Raw genomic sequence first — 23159 nt, forward strand, 5'->3', positions numbered from 1 at the left:
AACATTATCAGCTAAAAGATAGTTCATTGTATTAAAGAACTGTAAAAGACATTGATAATCTTCCTTAGGAAATATTTTGGTACAATAATGTAGCCATAATAGCAATAACAAATAGCCAAGTAGCAATAACGTTGAGTTGAATAATAACAGAGTTAATATAATTTTATTAATTTAGTTTTACTTGTAAGAATACAATGGTTTACAACATGTACATAGACATTTCTGAAGCTATTTGAGAACACTGAGAAAGAACCTCATCCCTGTTAACCACACTGTCACCTTGCATCGGGCCTCAACATTTTCTGAACACACAAAAGATACATCCAGGCTCTTTATATCTTTAAAATAAGACATCAACCATAATTCCACAACAACAAAAAAAAAAAAAAACAAGGGTATAAATTTGTTTGAGATTTAAAATTGTTCTTAAGGGACTGAAATTAATGTGGCTGTCAATACAGCTGGCTCTTAATGCGTCCATTGTGTGTTTTGTATTTAGTAACAATAGGTGAGAGAGATAGTAAAAATTCCTGATAAAAGAAATACATAAACTTATTACAAAAGTATGGGAAGAGGAAATTATACCGGAGGTATGGAGAGAAGCAGTGGTAATTCCTCTGCACAAAAAGGGGGATAAACAATTATGTTCTAATTATAGAGGAATATCTCTTTTGAAAAACCGTCTACAAGATATTTTCAAAAATATTACTATCAAGATTAAGTCCTTATACTGAAGCAATAATTGATGAACAGCAATCAGGATTTATGAAAGGCAGGTCCACAATAGATCAAATTTTCCTACTTAAACAGGCAATTTCAAAATATTATGAGTTCAACAAAGGCTTCTATGGAATTTTTATAGACTTCAAGAAAGCTTATGACAGCATAGATAGGAATGCTCTATTCAAGAAGATGGAAAAACATGGAATCCCGCAAAAACTGATAAGACTGTCAAAAATGTGTATAAGTGACTCAAAGGCCAAAATAAGAATAGATGGAGAAATGTCGGAAAACTTCCTTATCAACACTGGAGTAAGACAGGGAGATGGGATTTCTCCCACTCTCTTCAACCTGGCTGTGGAAGAGGCATTACAAAAAGTTAAAAGACTACAAAGAGGGGTTAAATTAGGAGTGGACCTGAACATAATGGCATTTGCGGATGATGTAGTGATCTTGTCAGAAAGTTTGGATGACCTCTCCACACTAACAAAAAGTTTTATTAAAGAATGTCAAACAGTAGGCTTAGAGCTAAATGAAGATAAAACTAAAATTATTCATTTTGGAAGACATGCTGGAAATGTGAGAACAAACTTAAGCATTGACAACTACTCGATTGACTGTGTAGAAAGTTTTAAATATTTGGGTGTAACAATAAACAGCAAAAACGTGGAGGATATAGAGATACAAAGCAAATTAGCTAATGCAAATAGGTGTCTTGGGGCGTGTACAAGACTCTTTACGTCAAGATTGTTGTCACAATGCTCCAAAATAAGAATTTATAAAACAATCATTCAACCAGTCCTAATGTATGGAAGTGAAACATGGACATTAACGAAGAAAAATGAGGGGGCGGTTGATTGTTTTTGAGAATAAAGTTCTCCGAAAAATATTTGGACCAATATGTGATGAAGGGGTGTGGCGAATAAGAAAAAAATAGAGAATTACGCAATGTATACCAAGATCCTGATATTGTGGCTTTGGTGAAGGCAAAGAGAATTAGCTGGCTAGGACATGTACATCGGAGACAGGAGGGCACAAGGTTAAAAGAGGTCTACCAGGCGGTACCGACAGGAAGGCGCCCTTTGGGTAGGCCAAAGATAAGATGGTGCGATCAAGTGGTCGAAGATGTGACCCGGTGTGGAGGGTCTGTGGATCTGGCGGAAGACAGGGTGGCGTGGAAGAGGCTCATAGACGAGGCAAAGAATCGACTGAGATTTGTTATGCCCCGGCAGTAAAGTAAGTAAGTAAGTAAAGGTGAGAGAGATTGCACATCTCCGCAACAGGTTCAGTAAATTAGGATCTCTAACAGGGAGATTTTTCCTAGTTGGGGAAATACTCTATCCTCAAGTATCCCAAAGGCCCAAAATGTGAACCAACAAAGCAAGATCATATAGGGTATAGGCAGAATCTACACGTCTGCATACAATACAACTAGAGAACACTGTACCTGTATCTTTTCTTGGAGATTTCAAGAAAAAAAATATAATATTCTACTGCAAGGTTATGCAAGATCTTACAACAATTTACATAACAGGCTTTGCTGACCATCAATGAACTTGATGTTGCATATATAGAAATAAAGCTACAAGCAAAATTTCAGGTCTACAGATCTGTAAGTTCTCAAGATATCATATGGGTGATTTGGGTAGTGTTACCGGCACTTTCTGAGCTTATTGTACTATAGAAAACAATGAAAAACGTTTGTCTAAACATAGGTCTGGAAATGCTTTGTTATTGAGTAACAGCCAACAAAAGATTTCACCCACAATTTAGTATCCGAGGTTAAATGATAATTTGCTGGGAGTTTGGGAAGAAGGATTTAGAGACAAATGCAGTTTTTTTCTAATGGTTTAGACATGATAAATTGAATAGAGTTCATTCCATAACTGTATCTCTTATTGTTTAAGATGCACTATGTAAAACACACAAAAAGAGCATTCAAAAAACTATTTGTTATGTTTAACGTAAAATTAATTTGTTAAATAGGTAATAAAAAACAAAATTTTTTTACAATAAGGCAATTTATTGAAATAATAGTTTTTAAAATAAAAGTTTACTACCAACACTTTACCGTGCAAGAAGTACACATTTTGCAGTAGAATGAACGTTCAGTTAATTCCACAATTTAATAACAAACTCTACTGGTAAATTAAATTAAAGTTTGAAATAAACTAAATATTAATATTTAAAGCCTAATAGCACTACTGCTGTTCAAGATTATCCAATCAGTTACAACATGTACCAACTCATCTTTGTCACATAACATTCAAACAGGGTAAATTATGATTTGATAAGTTGGTATCACAAATCAGCTGCTCAACAATGTAATGTTGTGAGAAGTGGATACAATATGTACGTAGGCATTTCTGAAGCTATTTAAACCCAACAACTATTTGCAACTATTTTTTTTATTTTATTTTTTTTCCAACTATTTGTTTTTTTTAGTTTTTTTTTTTGTTATTTGTTACCTACTCTATAATAGTTCCAAATAGTGCAGTGCAATACAATACAAATAGCTGGATATTTGTTTATTAGTTTAGAGCAATTTAAAATTGTACAATATTATGATTGCAATGCCTTTTATATGTACAACAGAAGAATATGCCGAGATGGTATTTATCTTAGACATGTGTGACGGAAATGCAACCGCTGTTACTGCAGAATATCACAGACGTTTTCCTAACCACAGAGTTCCAAACCCGAAAACTATCAGTGAAACATTTTGTACCTCAAGAGAAACAGGTAACCTTCCAAGCATTAATACTCACTGTGATCGTCCTGTCCAGAACAATGTCAATATTGAAGAAGCTATTATCGTGGCTACTCAATGCAGTCCGGGTGTTAGTACATGACGCTTTTCCAGGTGATTTGCAGTGTCTCAGTCTATGGTATGGAGGACTTTGTGTAACAATAACATGTTTCCTTACTATAAGCAAAAAGTGCAAAATATTCAACTAACCGATCCTCCTCTTTATTTAGAATTTTGTAACTGGTTAATTATGAATCGCCAACATCACAAATACATTTTATTCACGGCTCAATTTACTCAAGATGGCATCAATAACCTTTGCAATGAACACACTTGGGCAGATGGCAATCCACATAGCACTATTGAATGAAACTTTTAATACAGATTTCGTGTAAATGTATGGTGTGGTCTCATTTACGATCAGTTAATAGACTGTTCATTCTCTGAGGACATATTTTAGTATTGTTTGTTTTTTCATCAAATTTGCAATAAATATTTATTCTTGCAATTTTTACGTGGGATTAACAGTTTTTTGGGATATTAAAGCTTGATAAATTTGTAATACCACTATTTCGAAATTGAAAGTGATAATAGGTGTTTATTTTTTTTTAATTCTCCCTTTAATTAGCTCAACATAACTGTCAAGTTTCATGTTATTTGCGACAACAGCTGCTGAGATATGATTTAAAAAATAAAAGACACAAAATGGGCAGACACTAAATGAAGCAATATAGGGCATATGTTTATATGAACTTTTTTGCTTGTTTTATGTCTAATATTATATCCTGAAGTTGTGCCAACCTCTCTCGAAACACCCTCTTTCTTTGATATGTCTTTGATTGACTTTCTAGGTTTTGTAGGCCTAGTGAGGATGCAAAGACTCATAAAAATCAGCAAAGATTTTAATAATTACAAAAAAAAAAAAAAAAAACTACTGATACAAAGAATGCTAAGGGTAAATAAAATATTAAGATAGTTCTATAAACATTTTACTAAAGCATAACCTAACTAATAAACAAAACGAATAACATACTAGTAAAGAACATAATGACACTCAGTTCGAGAGACCCTTCAGAACTACCAGCCTGCTGCTTCAAGTCTTCCCAGAAGTTGTAGAACCGGCTCTCAAATGCTGTGGTGTTCATGTTAGAGAGTGGTGAGTCTATTACAAGATATCCATCCTCAGATATCGTCTTCCAGGAATTGTCTGGTTTGCTGCAATTAAAGTCAATTTGTACTTAAAGAAGGGTTAATGTAAATACAAATGAAATACACATATAATAAACATAAATGAATAATGCAGAAATTTTCTGTATATTGTTTTGAAGCTTTACCTTCTTATTGCATACGTTAAATGAAATAATTATTTCAGAAAGTAATTCATCCAGTGTTAAATAAGGATATCATAAAGTCCATTAAACTTCTTCATGTCATCATAAATATTACTAGTTTAATCCAAATTTAGATTAACACAATACATGTTTCCCCTTTTCTATGCTGAATTTGACTCTATGATTTGAAGTAAAATGCACTTTCAGCATTCTCAGTATCACTTTGAAAGCAGATAAATACTTTAGCGAACTCACTAGATGGTTTAATTAGGTCTTCAATCTTTCAATGAATGAAATGAGCTTATCACATGAAATCAATTGCTTCATGAGGTGCACATCCTCGGGGTGCAATGGGTTCTGAAGCAACATTCATGATAGGTATGAAAATACATTTAATTTAATATCGAAAATATGTTATTGAAGTTTAAAAACCCTTCAAAAAAAAAAAAAAAAATTAAATCTATGATGTTTTTGGACTTTATAGGAGAATTGTTATTATAAACCTATGACTGACACCAATCTGATATCCCCAATCAAAATACAAATGTAAACGCACACATTGGAATAATGTTTAAACTATGAGTGGCTTAGGATCAATTTTTGATCTTTAACAACTATTGACAACAAAGAAATATGCATGGAATAGTAGTTTTACATTTGTTAATAAGATTTCAAACTTAATGTGTTCATTGTAATACAAAATAATTTTGGTTTAAAATATGTGTATCATATTGAGCATATAAAATTTTATTACAAGTTGTTATTTGGATAGAGTTTACAAATCTGGTTATGATGTCTTTGTTCAATCTTACTGATGTGACCTGGGAATAAATAGTAGGTAATGATGTATTTATTTCAAGATGTTCTTTTTCCAAGGCTGGACCATCGGATAGACACCACTTTTTACTAGAGGCTATCCCATATACTAAGCTCTTCCTTCCCATGCTAAGCAACTCTCTAAAACAACAAATAGAATTGATATTGCCTATTTCTGATGCTCTTCACCTGTGTTCAGAAATGGGTAGTCCAAAACTATTACTCACCCAGTCTTTGCAAATGACGTCCACCATTTAACCATATGATCCTTCATATCCAGGTTCACATTGTTGACACTACAGTTCTCCAAGTTCTGCGCTCCCCAGCCTGGCAGACTGGAGTAGAATAGGTAGAAGAGATCATCAGCATGTCTTACACCCTTCAGCTTGTAAGGCGCAAAGTATGGGGGTGCAGGAGCCCAGGAGCCAATGTATGCAAAGAGATATCCATATGTGATATTGGCAAAATATCGTGATACCTGTAATCATCAGTCAATTAGTATTTTCAGTGAAAACTGTAAATTAATTTTCTTTCTACCCTAGGATTTTACATACATCTATTTGAAGTTAACAATACTGTATCAATGTGATAAAGCAACTTTCTAGTTTAAAAAATAAGCAATATTTAAATTAGAAAACTATAATATTTATCATTTACGGATATGAAGCACATTACACAAACAAGTATAAGAGATATTGAAATCTCTGAAATATTTCACCTCATGCTATAGACTATTGAAAACAATGACTCAGTCAAACATTCTACTATTTCCAATTATGTTACATTTATCAATTAAATTGAAAAATGAGTAGGAGAATAAAACTTTCAATTTATTGTTACTAGTAGGGCCATACTCAGCTTTGGCGAGTCTGGGAAACATATTTTGGTCGGGTCTCATCATGTCCTGCCACTGCATCGACACGGTCCCTTCAAATAGATGTATGGCAAGGCCCGGCCTGTGCCCTGGTAAAATTGTTTGAAAAAAACTGGTCTGAGTACGGGTCTGGTTACTAGTTAATATTAATTTTTACTTTAGTGCCTTAAAATAAAATCCTAACTATGGCCAAGTTATAATAACATCCAATAATAAGTTAAATACATGAATATATAGTACTAACTAATGTATACCATATGTATTTTCTAGCTAAAATTATAATAGAATCTAAACTAAAAATGTTGTCTAACCTGGACAGATGGATAGCCAAACATCGTGTCTGTGTATATTCTGATCAAATCTTCAACTTTATTTTCATCAATTGTATCAGGGAAGTAATAATTTTTAATATCACTTGCTAAAGATGTTTCCTTCTTACCACTCATTCCAGTTTTAACATTTGAAGGAATAAAAGATTCCAAGTTGTCTTGTGCCATTTTCCAACTGTTATCCTCTAAAAATTAAATAAATAATTATAATTGAAAAATTAAACACACAAAACAAATTACACATTTGATTTCTTTTATCTGAACCAAAGCCTGATTATTTAGAGTGAAATTTGAAGCTCAGTAAAACTAATCACAGTTTTTCAACATAAGTATTATTTTATTTGTTATTTTCAAGCCTAATATCAGTACTAAAAGGCTTTAAATAACTCAGTAGTTATTTCAGTAGTTACATATCGGTATCTGAAAGGATAACTTTTTTCGGACAATAGTCACTGTCATATGATGCTGTCGTGTGTTAGCATGTTTTGTGTAGAGCACTTGTATTTTAATGTCTTAAGTTTAGTGATTTTTCACACAGATATTTTTTTCACAGATATTTTTCACACAAAAATTCAAGTGTCTGCTTGAATTTTTTTGACTTGTTCTGAAGTCAGAAGGATTTTGACTGGTGAGTTCATTACTGTACCTTGATTTGTGTTTGTTTCTTATGTATTAATGGTCTAATCAACAGATGCCCAACTGAGGAGTCTAGAAGGAAAGCTAATAAGTGGAAAAGCCAACTAGGGCACATTGTTTGGTGTGCCTGGTAGTACTCTATAACACACTGAAAGTCCTCAATCTTAGGGGTGCCAAAGAGGAGAGAAGGGGATTAAAGTTCCTTTTTATGGGTTTTTATCTATATGTCAATAGAGGTTGGTACAAAAGAAAATTTACACATATCGTCGCTTAAGAAGTAATATCTCGTATCTCCATTTTTTAAAAATTTTACAGTATTGGTATCTATGGATTCAGAAAAAAATCGTGCATTTATCTTGTGATACCTCGTATAATAGAAAAAATCTAAAACTAATACAGTAACATTTTTAGTGTTACCCTCGTAAGTGAAGTATTGTAATGGCATTGGCTTATTTCTGGTGAGACCACGTATGTAAGTCAGTCTGGTAGTTGGTGATAATAGTCTTAGTCACGTTGTGCTGTACTGTTTGTTTGTTTGAGTGTCTTAATTGTTATTATTAAACTAAGGTAAGATAAATTACAACTTAATTAGTTAACCTAACTATAAAGCATTGCTAGATTAATATAGACATTACGCTAGACATTTAATAAGTGAAATAACCTAACCTAAAAATGTGTAACTGACATACGTGGTCTCACAAATTGATGTCTTCAGATATACGAGGTATCACAATACAGACCTGTTATGATTAGATTGTCGCATTTGTCGTAAAAAGGGATCAAAGTTTTTGCTTCGCGTATTAATGAATATAATATAAATGGCTTCAATCACACAGACACATGCGGTATCTTACTTTATTGCTGCATTCAAAACAACGATTTTTCAGGCAAGAAATGGAAGAAGAAGAAGAATTTAATCCAAAGGACAGCTCCAGTGATGAAAGTTCCGTTGATGACATCATAGAAAATATTAAACTCTACTTTCCTGGATCTATTGTTAACGTTGAATGTTCTGAAAGGAAGAAATCCATTCTTAGTACCCAAACCCAATCACCAAATTGTGAGGAAGAGGTCAATATGATATTGACATTGCAGATGAATTTGTAAATATTAACAATTTAGAAAATGTATCTGAGAGTAACACCGATAAATCTTTGAGGGTGGTAAACTCATCTCCTTACTCCATTCGTGTAAATCCTAATCTAATCTAGAAGATGGTAATTTTGAAGATCCCGACTGTAACCTACTTTTTGAAAATATGAACCACAAGAAAATATTGATGCTAATGTGGACTGTCTTTATTTGATACCACTAACACTTGAAGACATTGAACAAAATAACGCTGAAATTTCTGAAAAGAAGAAACCAAGTCTCAGTACACAAATCCAATCACCAAATCGTGAGGAAGAGGGTCAAAATGATATTGACATTGCAGAGAAATTTGTAAATATTGACAATTTAGAAAAAGTATCTGAAAGTAACATCGATGAATCTTTGACGGTGCTAAACTTATCTCCTGTAAATAATAACACCTCTACTGTAAATATTAACTCCATTCCTGTAAATCCTAATTCTGAAGATGATAATATTGAAGACTCTGTCTCTATTATACATCCAGCTTTGAAAATAATGAACCACAAGAAGAGGATACTGTGGATGATCCTGATTGGACACCACTAACAGCTGAAGACGTTGAACCAGATGAAGAAGAAAACAATAATGAAGACTTAACTGTAGGAAGAGAAAAGAAACAAAGGAAAAGAAAAATACATTCTGACCAGTCTAAATGGAGTGATAGTAAGAACAAAATACGCAGAGAGCAAGGTAAAAGCTACATAGGCTGGGAGAGGTCAAAGGATGGGAAGGGCAAGCGAGGCCCTGAGAGAACCAACAGAAAAAGCTAGGTCCAACATGTGACAGTGAAGCATGTAAAAAGTCTAAGCTGAGACAGTGCCAAAGCATTGATAGAAATGAAAGAGAAGATATATTTTCCTACTTTTGGCAAAAGCTTAGTTGGGATCAAAAAAAGGTTATATAATATATATATATATATATATATATATATATATATATATATATATATAGTGTCTCTTGTTACTAAGTCAGAGAAGAAACATATACAAAGAAGAAGGCAGGTGAAGCATCTAGAAGAAACAGTTTCTTATCAATACACTATTAAAAAGAAAAATGGTGACACAGTTCCAGTTTGGAAGAATATGTTTCTCAGCACATTTGGCTTAAAAGAATGGTCAGTACTTAATTGGGTTTCTAATGGAATACATGGAATGGCACCTTCGAATTCCATCGTAAATGCAGAACGAAAAAGAAAAGTTAGTGGGAACGAGGCAAAGCAAATTTTAATAAAATTTTTAAATAACTTGCCTAAGCTTCCATCACATTATTGCAGGAAATCTACCAGCAAAGTTATGCCGAACCAACAGGAGGGAACATGACAGATATTTACAATGAGTACAAGAAAAATTGTGAATCAAATGCAGATGGACCAATAAAGCCACTTTCTCGGTTTACATTTGATAAAGTAATTGATGATCAAAACATTGCATTCCAACCCCCTAAAAAGGATAGATGCGATCTCTGTATTTCCTATGAAGTTGGCCAAGTGGATCAAAACATGTATAATAACCATATTGTTAGAAAAGAGGCTGCAAGAACAGAGAAAAACACAGATAAAAGTATGGGAGAAGAGGGAAAATGCATCGTACTAACTCAAGACCTCCAATCAGTTAAAGTGTGCCCAAGCTTGAATGCATCCGCCCTCTACTACTACAAAACCAAACTTATTTGCCATAATTTTACGGTTTTTGATATAAATAAGCACAACACAATGTGTTTTTGGTTTGATGAGACCCAAGCAGATCTAACTGCTAATACGTTTTGCTTTTTTGTGTAATCAGTTTGTTAAATGATATCTGTATTGACAAAACACCTATAATCATATGGAGTGATGGATGCACATCACAAAATAGGAATGCAGTTTTTCTCAAACGCATTGCTGTGCTTCAGCTGTGAGAAACAAATTGTAATAACTCAAAAGTTTTTAGAAAAAGGCCATACGCAAATGGAAGTGGATTCAGTCCACGCAGCCATCGAAAGAAAAAATAAAAAATAAACCCCATATACTTGCCAAGTGATTACATACGTTATACACAAGAAGCAAGGCAAAACCCAAATAAGTCTAGATATGAAACAAAGGTAGTAACGTTTTGATATGATTAAAGACTACTCAGTGAAGAATGGAATGGTTTACGACAGTATTAGACCAGGGAAACAGCCTGGTGATGCCACAGTTACAGATATCAGAGCAATTCAATATTTACCCTCAGGAGAAATAAAGTATAAATTATCTTTTGAATCTGAGTTTTTCTGCTCTTCCGCAAAGAAAAAGGATAGACAATCTAAAAAATGATGAACTTTTTTCCAAGACTGCATCGAAATAGACTGAAAATTCCCAAAACTAAATGGCAACATCTACAGGAACTCAAAACAGTTATCCCAACCGACTGCCACCATTTCTATAACAGTTTGGAGTATGTTCAAGATTCACCAGCTGCCTCATGTAAACAAAAAAGCAACAAGAAATGGACGTTTCGGGTCAAAATTAGTTAGCCTAGCTACTTATTTTTTTGTTGTATCACGGTTATTTTTTGTTTTAACCAATAAAACACAATTTCAAGAGTTAAAAAAACACATTTGTTTATTTATTTAACACATCAATCTTAACTTAATTTTACATTTTCTGTGATGTCTGTGTAATTGAGCCGTATTGTGATTCCACGTATGTCGCTTTTTTAATGGTAGTTGAGAACACGTATCTCTTAAAAATTGTAGTATTATATATTTTTATTATTTTTTTTTAGTTTGATTGTTAAACAATAGTTTTTTAAAGTTTAAATAATTTAAAAATAAAAATCATGTTGAGAAAATATATATTTTTTGACACAGTTTTTTAGTGTCTCCTGTAAAGTTGCTATTTTAGAGATACGTGGTATCACTTCTTAAGCGACGATATACAAAAATTAAAGCTGATACAATTCTACATCTATTATCCTTATAGTTTTTATATATTAGTTTACCACACAGTTACCTTTAATGACATTAGCTCTTGTAAGTTGTAATTCTCATAAAACACCTTATGGCAACAAATGTTTTGCCAAATTTCTGTCTGTATTGCCTTAAGTGCAGAAAATCTGTCATCTGTAGAAGAGGATAGATTCCAGTCCTCAAAACAGTGTTCTATTCTTGTAACATATAAAGATGACAAATGTCTGAAACCCTGCTCTTTCAAATCAATCATTGTCAATAATAAATTTCAAACAAAGTATGAAATGTCATATAATCAGGAGATAAGATCTAATAAAGGGATTGTTTCATCAGATATCAACATTTACATACATTATGAAGGGTCAAGGATCTGTGGATTTAGTATAGTTGTAATTTACACTTGTATTATATTAAATCATTACGTTTGAATTTATATTTTTTCATTTAAAACATTTTTATGAAATAAATAGAATTCTTCGGATACTTTCTATTGTCAGCTTGGTAAATACATATCTTTTGTCTAGGAATTTATACTCATTTTAGTGGAACATGATCTAGATATATCCTTATAGAGGACTGTGAGTCATATATGAATAAGGGAAATCAATGTAGTAATTGTTCATATTATCTAATGTAGCACATTACATAGAGACATGCCAGTAGCCAAATCGTACAAAAATAATCATATAATTTAAACATTACATTTTTTGTTATGTAAAATTTATTTTACAATATCTGATGGTTTTGATTCACACTTCCTAAACATCATGTATCTATAGTACTTCTATGTAATATTTTAAAGGTATAAGATCAATCTCCTTGACATGAAAGTTAGTGGGTTTAAGCCCCTAAACTCAAGTTCTGGATATGCCATTGCTTCAGATGTACAGCATTCATACTTAAGTAATAATTACTGATGTACATCTAAAGTCAGGATGTTTATTTTGTGAATCTTATTTATTTTTCAGTAACATTTTTTTGAACTTGTATTTATTATTTTGTTTCTTAAGACTGGAAGAAAAGAACAGTGTTTCCACCTTAGTGTTGAAAAGAACTTCACCAAGAATTTTCCATGTTGCATTGTTGAACCCCTTACTGTTCAGATATTATATAATAAATTAAAGTTGACTCATATTTATTTATTTATTTTATACAATACTTTGACTCTGAAGAGATCCATTTACTTCTTCTGAGGTTGCTGAAATTACCAGAAAACCATGGATGATGCACCAGGTGCTGTATGATTGATTAGGCACCTGATTGATTTTTTGCAGAATGAATATCACTGCAACTACTGGAGGATAAAACAAGAACAAGTTACCCAGAAAAAGCTCTTCGGTGCCTATAAAGACTGGGCTTTCTTTGTAATGAGAGATCAGTTATTTCATCACACCATATAGCAGTGAATTATCGATCTTTAATAATTTATCTAGATTTATTCTATTCTTTGCTCACACTAATGAACATTCCTAGCATTGACCAATTTTAGTACAAAAACTACATAAAGTTGTTTCTGGTAAGCCCTTCCCTCTAATATGTCTCAAAGGATGTTTAGGAATATACCAGCTTTTCAAGGAGCTCACTATGTCACCAAACCACTACTAACTATGCTTGGAAGTTTTGGTTATACACCAATTTCACTTACACTTATCTTATCTTATCAGCCTCAGTGTATGATTTGCAATTCATAAACCACCCCCACCAGAAATCATATTGCATCAATCCTAGGGTATTATTAGAGGTATTGATGTATACCAGCTTAACGTTCTATCCTATTTTTCCAATCTTAAGCTGATGCTAAGACATCAATTTCACCCACACCCTTATATCAACAACCTCTAGGGGGTTTTAGAAATTATCACCAGTGTCCCATCTCACAACATGCTACATTGCTATATAAATGCTACATTGAGAATACAGTGGTCTCATCAGCTTCATAAAAGTGCTTCATATTGCTTCATATTGAGGCAATATGTTGAGAATGCACTGGGTTTATCACTGACACTATCTTGCAAAACTCTAGGCAGTATTGAAAACGTATTGCAAGACCCTCTCTTGTGAGCATCATTGTAAGATTGGTAATATAGTGACTTTGACAGAAATCCTGTCTCATCAACACCAAGACAGCATTTGGAAACATTGGTAAATGTCTCATTCTCATCAGCTTCATGGCCAGATTGAGAGTACATACTCGTGTGTTGCTAGCATATATGTCACTAATATCTAAAACCATATTTGACTGAAGGTTTTTTAACATGTTCGGTCCCAGTGATGCTAGTGGCACCATGAACTTGTTAAATTGCCAATACCGGCAATGATATGCCGCCATGACATAGTGTAAACATGTCTTTTGTTGTTTATGGTTATAGCTCCTGAGCTGTGGGGAATATGTAGAACTAGATATCTTATGTACCATAGTTCAGCTCAATAAAAATGTGTTTTTTTTTCAGTACAAGTTTTAATGTTACTGCATCATAATCAGCATATTCCTCAGATGGACTTCAGAAATATTAGCATAGACTGACAAAATATTAACAACTGACAAGAATGTTTAGACTAATATATTCTTAAGAGGATTAGAAGATGGGAATATTCCAATGACCATCACTTATCACAGAAGTGTCTTTTATATAATTTAAAAAGAATATGCCTATGGCATTCCAGTCATTCAACAGGATATAGTATACAAAGGTACCGAAAAAAGCTACTGTATGGTGTCCAAAGAATGAAAATTTCAAATTTACATTTAAATTAATTTTACTTTAACAGTTTTATAATAATTGGTCTTTTAATGATCTAATGTATATTTTTTTATAGAAAATAACCTCTGATATTTCAGATACCAAATCAGACAGTAAGCTTACCAAATTTGAAAATCCCTTCGTCAGTAGTAAACCCTGTGATGAAGGGTTTTCCTCTGGCAGCAGCTTGTTGCATCATATTGTGTAAAGACGTGTCATTGAAAAATGGCTTATTTGCAGTCCGATAAGTGTCAAGGACCGGGACAAAACGAAAACTGTTCCCAGAAGCTATATTCTGTAACCCAACATAAAAATTCCTAATTCGGAGTAAATGAACTTAACATGTATATGAACTAGGACATGTGAGTTGAGATGTTAATTAGAAATGAATTCTGCATTGAATTGTTTTGAAACTGGACAGAATTGTCATTTTGTATAACTTATTTTATCAAGTAAACTTTAAACTGTTTAGTCAATCTTATATTACAGTTAGTCTGGTTAACAACCAAAGGTTTTTGCTATACACATGCAGTTATCAGCCTGCTAGTGCAATTCTGCTACAATAAATCATTATCAGAGTATTTTAATCACATAATCTGTTCTGTTCAATGTGTTTTGCTTAGTTAAATATACACAAGGTAAAATAAATAAACATGAAGACAGAGCAATTAGTTCACAACTAACCCCAAATGAAAACATAACAAGTCTATCTATTCTATCAGTGTTTCAGTAAAACTTTTCTTACGTCAATAGGTAGAGAGATAAGTTCCTGAGTTACAATGTCTTTGATATCAACGGACTGTAGACATGCCAGTAGGATGGAGTCGTTTTGATTCGTGTCACAGCCCAGTCCTTGAGCCAACACCTTGGCTCTCCGTATAGCCTCTGTGTATGAAACTAAGCCCCATTCTGCCAGTGCAGACCCACTGTGCGCTATTGCTCTTATGAAAAGGTCTGCAATCATTTCAAGTACCCTTTATAATGTTTTTAAAATCTATATTTAATTTTAACTACTCTCTGATCCCACAAATTGTTTGCCACCCTTGTAATCATTACTACGACGCATAATTTAATTTAATCAATGTAATATTTATAAATATATATAGGGGAGAGGCCTCTGTTTATGCAAGTAGGGAAAAACTAAAATTCCGGGTTACAACTGAGTGTTAATAACTAAATAAATAAATCACTTTTACTGGTTATATTGCAACGGTTTCAAATTAAAATATATCTTAGGATTCAGTAAAGTATAATTTTCAAATATTCATCACCTATTTTTAAGTGTTCTACAAAGAGCTTTATGAACAAACACTGCATATTTAAGCTAATTCAAATATATTTGTACAACAGCTAAAATTTCCACCAAGATTTTATTTATATTTTGATTTAATCTGAATGGCAAAAGTCTCTTTTTTTACTGTTCTAGGATTAGATTGAACTGAGACCAGTCGTTTACCTGAAGAGAGCGATGAGATGTAGTGAAACTGTGTCATGACAGAACCAGCGCTTTGACCAAACAGAGTCACTTGTGTAGGATCTCCTCCAAACCCTGAAATCTCGTCTCTGACCCATTCCAGAGCTAATCTTGTATCATGAAGACCTAAATTGCCAGGTGCCGCTTTTGAACCCAGAGTTAGAAAACCTGTGTGAAGAGTTGCATATAAATAATGCATATTTCAAATAAAATAACTGATAGTAACAAGTAAAAGAGTAAATTTTTAATGCCAATTTTAAATAAAAAAAATGCCAATCCTCAAAGACAATAAACATTTGCTATTCTATGTTTTGTAAATAGTACTTTGCTGTAAACTGTTTGATTTGTAACAATTTTCTATTTATTGGATAAAACAATGGGACCCTAAAATACGTACATGTTTGAGGAAAGTACTAAAAAATATAATATAAAAGAAATAATATTAAAACCATTGAATGTGATATATGTTTTTGCTGTATTCCTTTACTAATAAGAACTGGTTTTAGAACTGAAATTCATGTACGAGGGGATACCCAAAAAAAACCGGAATTATTTTATAAAAATTATATATTATCAAATTTTTTACAATACGACCTTATCTCCTTCAAAATAATCTCCATTACAACTAATACACTTGTCCCAACGGTATTTCCATTGATCAAAACATTTTTTGTAGTCATCTTTAGAAATGGCTGCAAGCTCGACCTTCGTTTTTTTCTTAACCTCTTCAACGCTGTCAAATCGTTGACCTTTCAAGCCTCTTTTCATATGTGGAAATAAAAAAAAGTCGCATGGAGCGAGGTCAGGCGAGTAAGGTGCGTGGGGCAGGGGAACCATGCCGTTTTTGGCTAAAAACTGCCTAACTGAGATGGCTGTGTGTGCCGGTGCGTTGTCGTGGTGGAAGAACCAGTCTCTAGTCTGCCACAAATCGGGTCTTTTCTGGCAAACACTGTTGCGCAATCTTCTTAAAATCTCCAAATAAAATGTTTGGTTGACAGTCTGACCTGGAGGAACAAAGTCAGAATGAACAATGCCTTTAGCATCAAAAAAGCAAACCAACATGGTTTTGATGTTTGATTTGACTTGCCGACATTTTTTTGGACGAGGTAAAGATGGCGACTTCAATTGGCTTGACTGTTGCTTCGTTTCTGGGTCATAACCATAGCACCATGACTCATCACCAGTAATTACCTTTTCCAGAAAATCGGGATCATTTTCGAGATGTTCTTTCAGAAGGCGGCAAGTTTCAACTCGATGTGCCTTTTGATGGTCAGTCAGAAGTCGAGGAACAAATTAAGCAGCAACCCTTTTCAGTCCTAAATCTCCTGTTAAAATTCGCTGAACCGAGCTCCAAGTTAACCCACTACTCTCTGATAGTTCCTCAATTGTCTGTCGACGGTCGGTGAGCACAAGTTCACGAATTTTCTCAACATTTTCGTCCGTTCGAGAGGTTGATGGACGTCCAGAACGAGGTTTGTCTTCAATCGACATGTCGCCATTTTTAAATCGAGCGAACCACTCGTAGACCTGAGTTTTCCCCATAGCATCATCTTTGTAAGCTGTATTCAACATTAAAATAGTTTCTGCAGCATTTTTACCAAGTAAAAACAAAATTTCACAGCTGCACGTTGTTCACTTAAACTTGCCATGACAAAAAACGAAACAAGAACAAAACAGGGTTAGCGAAAACAGTCACTACGAACGAACAGAATGCACTAGGACAACGGAACTGGGGTCACTGAGCTCGCAATGGGTTGCGCGACACACGCCTAGCGGCAGGAATGTGTACTACACGCTGCCGGCTGCCAGCAATACAATTCCGGTTACTTTTGGGTACCCCCTCGTATGTCTTTAGTAGCTTCATCTATTATTTAAATAATTTTACTATAAAGATTAAAATTAATTTATTATTTATTACCCAATACTAATAAACTGGTTTTAAAACAATAGGTAAAGAAATAAATTTCCAAAGATTACGTTGTCTAAAAATCATATACTGTACATCATTAGAGACTGAATATGATCTATCAAAATGAAATTGTCATCCACTTCTAAACCTGGTATTTTGTTTAACACATAGACTGTGGTGGATGTGCATTACTACTATTCTGTGTGTCCTAAAGTCGTTACATGAGCTGTGTCGCAGTGAATGTGTTAACCTGCTCAGTAACTACACAATTACAAGATATACAGGGTGACAATTAAGTTTGGAACCTCTTTTTTAATTTTTGAACCACAATAGAAAGAAATACCAAAGTTCACAAGTGCTTACTGGTGATAGTAACGCACACATCTGCCCAACTACCGACCAGATAATCCCTTTGGGGGACGGTCCACAAGGAGTCAGACAAAATTCCTTAATAGCAGCATAGGTCAAGTTTGGTATCAAATTAAAGGTCTTACTTAGCAGAGTACAATGCCGCAAACCGGACTCATTCAAAAGGTGGATTCATTCAGTAGTTATAGCTATCTGAATTTTAAAACAATTGAACAATGTAAATTATTAAGTATTACAAGTAAACACCAATTTTTAAGTACCTGTGATCAAAGTAAGTGTTCAAAATGTTCCCCTCCCATCATCTGACAATGTAGTAATCAAAGCCAGGAATCAATAATTATTACCAATAACACAACTACTGTTAGAATGTGAAAGTGGCAGATTGAGTCATACACAGCATCCACAGAAACTTAACATTTGGGCAGGTATTATAGGAAATCAAATTATGGGCCCATTATTTATCAGTGGTAATTTAAATGGTGACTCGTATCTAGCAATGCTCCAAAATGAGATAATTCCTGCACTACAAGCTGCTCTTGGTCGACAATTTCAAAGAATTTATTTCCAACAAGATGGCGCGCAACCACACTTTGCTCTCCTTGTTAGAGAATACTTGGATACAATATTCCTTCACAGATGGATTGGAAGACGTGGTGCAGTAGAGTGGCCTGCTCGTTCCCCTGATTTATCTCCGATGGATTTTTTTTCTTTGGGGATACCTCAAAGATAAAGTTTATCGTACTAAGCCTCGAGATTTGGCGCACCTAAGAAATCCCATAGTCCAAGAAGCTCAAGATATTCCTCGTGACTACCTTCAAAATGCAGTGGATGGCTTTTACAACCGCCTAGGACATTGCCAGACGATGGGAGGGGAACATTTTGAACACTTACTTTGATCACAGGTACTTAAAAATTGGTGTTTACTTGTAATACTTAATAATTTACATCGTTCAACTGTTTTAAAATTCAAATAGCTATAACTACTGAATGAATCCACCTTTTGAAGACCGGTTTGCGGCATTGTACTCTGCTAAGTAAGACCTTTAATTTGATACCAAACTTGACCTATGCTGCTATTTAAGAATTTTGTCTGACTCCTTGTAGACCGTCCCCCAAAGGGATTATCTGGTCGGTAATTGGGCAGATGTGTGCGTTACTATCACCAGTAAGCACGTGTGAACTTTGGTATTTCTTTCTATTGTTGTTCAAAAATTAAAAAAGAGGTTCCAGACTTAATTGTCACCCTGTATAAACTAAAACTACACTTCTCAATCAATTAATTAAATATATAAGTGATAAAAAAAGTTCTTTAGACTAAAGAAATAAAGAAAAACATTGTTTTGGAACTCAAAACTATTTTCTATAAATTAAAAAAGGTTAATCAAATAATCTATTATTAGTTAAATAATTTGAATCTCATTTTTAGATGATTTTAAAATCTTTTGCTAGCTATATAACCAAGTTGCTTACATAGGAAATAAATTTACCTATACAAATTTATAGATATAACTTGTTCATAGAAATAAATAATCCTTAGTACTACTCCTGATGACTGTTTGAGATTTAGAATCAGAAAAAAATATTAGATTATATTCCAACACACTAAGTTCTCTCGAATTAAAACACAAATCTCAACTCCAAGCTACACTTATAAATGCCTGCCTTCTCATTGAAGTATAGTAAAATATCACAGTGCAAAATATTCAGTTTTGAATTAAGTATGTTTTCAAAATTGAAAGAAATTATAATATAGTATTCTCTGTATACATTTTTCTCAAAAAGTCTTACTGACATTCATTTAAAAATGTTAAAACATATGCATATATATTCTGTATTATAAAGTAACAATATCTAGTACATTGTAAACATTCAATTACTTTTAAAAATTGATAGCAGTAAATTTTGTGGATAGTTATTTAAATAAATATTTTACCCTCTTTACATAAATACATTACAAGTAGCTTAAAATTATTTGGAAAAATTTCTATTCCAAAAAATAAAAATATTGATGATGTTTGATAAAATATTCAGTGAATGGTTGATACCGGATTTTAAGTAGAAGATAAAACAAATTCAGTACTATCTAATAAATGTTTATCAATATACAACAGTGAACCACTTCCTTAACTTATTCTATGAATAGTTGACTTTCAATTATATAATGTCGTTGGTAGCCTATTAATTAAATCACCTGGAGCTCCAAGTCGATAGTTCATGGCGACTAAGACCACACCTTTAGGTATCAGGAAATCTGGACCAAACATCTGTGATGAGCTAGAGCTACCAGTGAAGCCACTTCCATGGATAAATGCCATTACCGGGAGTGCAGATATATTACTACTACTTGCATTCTTAGAAAAAATACATAAGATAATTGAAGATTAAAATCTACACTGTTTAGATAGATCTAATTATTTAATAAACAGGTGGAATTGCATAGGGTAGACCATAAAAACAGAAGAGTAATAATTTGCTAGGGTGTAAAACCGCTTAAATTGAGGAAAATATATAATTATACTGAGAAAAAATTATCAATTTAGACCATAATCAATATTATTTCTGGAACTGGTAAAAATAAAGTAATTAATTCTCCTGTTTATTCAAAATTCCTTCATTCCTGATTTTCCATAAATGTTGTTTCTGTATATGCAATAAAAATCACAATTTTATTACAATGTCCATAAGGTGTCTTGTCTGTTTAGAAAAGGAAAAGGCCCATAACTGTCTAAATAAGTTGTGTATGCTATTTAGTGATTATCAAGAATTATTGCCAATCTACACTTATTTGTATATTTTAATGTTAAAATTATTTGCACTGAAACAATTTAAAAGTTTTAATTTTTTTTTTTTAATGAATCCTAAATATTTGTTACCAATATAGAGTTATAATTTTACTCAGATAATTTTAAAATCACTATTTGCTTAACAAGACAACATACATTTCTGGTGCTTCTTCCATACATGCAGTATATTGAAAACATCTCCTCAACCACTTTGACTGTTGAATAATATAAACAAAAATAACTCAATTTTGAAATGGTAAACCTCAACCATGTGATCAGATTTCTTGATATTTAACTGCATATTGAAATGTATACACACTGCCATATTTAAAAACAGTAATTGTATTTAATTTATTGCAAACCATGTATAACTTATAATGTACAATGTATACAAATTATTTGCAACACTCTTTTTAGCTTACTCTTACAATTCACCCATTTTGTACTAAACAGAATAGTATACACATTCATTTGATTAATATTTGGGGAAATTTTTTAACAAGTGCCCAGAATTATAAATTTTTATATAACTAATTGTATTGATAAATGTGAAATTGGCACTATGTTGCAGATGCCTGAAATTTGGGCCACCCATTACCTGTAAGTCAGGGAGGGAACCATAATATCTGAGTGCGTCCAATTTTGGCTCCGACTTTTAGCATGAACTCTATTCTTTAACACATTGACTATGCCGGACAGTAATTGATACTATCCTGGCTGTCCTTAAGTCGTGGTGTGTCATAGGGAAGATGTTAACAACATAATGTAGCAAGAGATATATATCTTCACTCTATGTCCCAGCTTCCATAATTGAAAAAGCTCTGTACTAACTATAGTAAAAAATGTCACTTTTTAAAATAAAAACAATTTAAAAAATTTTTGTAACTGTCAAGTAATTTTTATGTACAAGATCTGATATTAAAAACTTTGCAGAAAATTAAGTTGAGGAAAAAAATTTGAGAAATTAAAATATTTTAGTTACATTTTTTGAATTTTAAAATTGAACAAACCCAATTTAAAAACTAGAAATGTAACCTACCACAGGTGTAAACACATTCAGGTAAAGACAGTCCTCGTTGTAGTTACCGGTAGGTTGAGGGCAAGCCGGTCCATCTGATTGTGTATTCAAGGGCTTCTTCCAAGGGTCTCGAGGGACTGCCAACTATAAAATAAATAATAATTGATCAGATAAATTAATTTTGGCTTTCAAAGTAGTAACACATTTTATTATTTTTTTTTAGATGAATATAGTTTTTTAAATGTATTTACTGTATCATACTTGAAATCTAGCCGGTATTTTTCCATAAGGGATTCCGATAAAGGCATCATAGTGGGCTCCAGTGATAGGGCTTGGGTTGAAACGGAGCCCAATTATAGGTCCTTTTTTGGTGTTAATGCTAATGTTGGTCTGGCTGAAATAAATAATAAATAGATCAACCATTTTATTTTGGTTTGGAATTATTATCAATTTTATTGTCTACCTTATTATTATTAAGATATTATAAATAAACTTGTAGTATATGTTTTTCATGTTGATATCTACACAACTTTTCAACAATAATGAAAATTTAACTAGATGATTAATCTGACTCAGAAAAAACTTTACATATCCTAATAACTACTTCAAACACTAAACATAAATCGTTTGATAAAATGTGAGTACCTTAAAATATAAACAATGAACAATGTAAACTGAAGAGTACCTATTGAAAATTTACAATACTACATTATTTCAGGATACAGTACCCTTTGTCTTAACTGGCCATTTTTCAACTGACCACTGCTTTAACTAGTCACTTTTTAATAAGACATCATTTTAATCAGCAGGAATGGCTAGAAATAGACAATGGCAATATGATTCATATGGACTACATTACAACGTGAAATCATAAATTATTTCAAGACCGAAGTTTTTCAAGAGCTTTCGTAGTGTGTTGACATTCACTGTTTTTACAAATACACTAGTATAATTTTAATATTAGTATACATTTTGTGTTCAGGAAACTGCATTATAATGAGTTTTAGAGCACATTAGTTTTAGAAATCATTATCTGGTCAGATTTCCAATCCCAAGGTAAATTAAATATAAATAAAAAGTAAATCTTATACCTTTGGCATCCAGAGATTATTAATATCACTACACTAACTAAGTAATAAAAACTCATTTTTAAAAAAACTATAATTGTTTGGTTATAATGAAATAACACTGATTTGACTTGATTTATACGTGGATACTGGATGATAGAAGATTATTCTCAATCTTGGTTTGTCACTCACTTAGATATCAAAGGTATTAGTTATCTTTCTGAATTGTGTTGTGAGTTATAGCTGATCAATAAATAAAATCAATTGTTTCACAGAGTCAC

General features: G+C 32.8%; 1 protein-coding gene across 3 annotated transcripts; it reads right to left on the reverse strand.

The window, feature by feature from the left end:
* Nucleotides 1-4442: 4442 nt before the first annotated feature.
* On the reverse strand, nt 4443-23137 carry LOC124360444 (acetylcholinesterase-like). 3 transcript variants are annotated; one of them, XM_046814086.1, is made up of 10 exons: nt 22903-23134; nt 22073-22205; nt 21833-21955; nt 20202-20361; nt 15715-15900; nt 15004-15212; nt 14382-14553; nt 6802-7004; nt 5844-6094; nt 4443-4684 (listed from the first exon to the last, which is right to left on the reverse strand). In XM_046814086.1, the coding sequence occupies exons 1-10, from the start codon at nt 22956-22958 to the stop codon at nt 4474-4476; spliced, it is 1704 nt and encodes a 567-aa protein (XP_046670042.1). In that variant the 5' UTR covers nt 22959-23134; the 3' UTR covers nt 4443-4473. The 3 variants fall into 3 exon arrangements, with proteins under 3 accessions (XP_046670042.1, XP_046670051.1, XP_046670059.1); XM_046814095.1 differs by lacking the exons at nt 14382-14553; nt 15004-15212 and having other exon boundaries at nt 22903-23137; XM_046814103.1 differs by lacking the exons at nt 22073-22205; nt 22903-23134 and having other exon boundaries at nt 20202-20261.
* Nucleotides 23138-23159: the final 22 nt, after the last annotated feature.

The sequence above is a fragment of the Homalodisca vitripennis genome, chromosome 1 (genome assembly GCF_021130785.1).
Source record: "Homalodisca vitripennis isolate AUS2020 chromosome 1, UT_GWSS_2.1, whole genome shotgun sequence".
Taxonomy (NCBI): Eukaryota; Metazoa; Arthropoda; class Insecta; order Hemiptera; family Cicadellidae; genus Homalodisca; species Homalodisca vitripennis.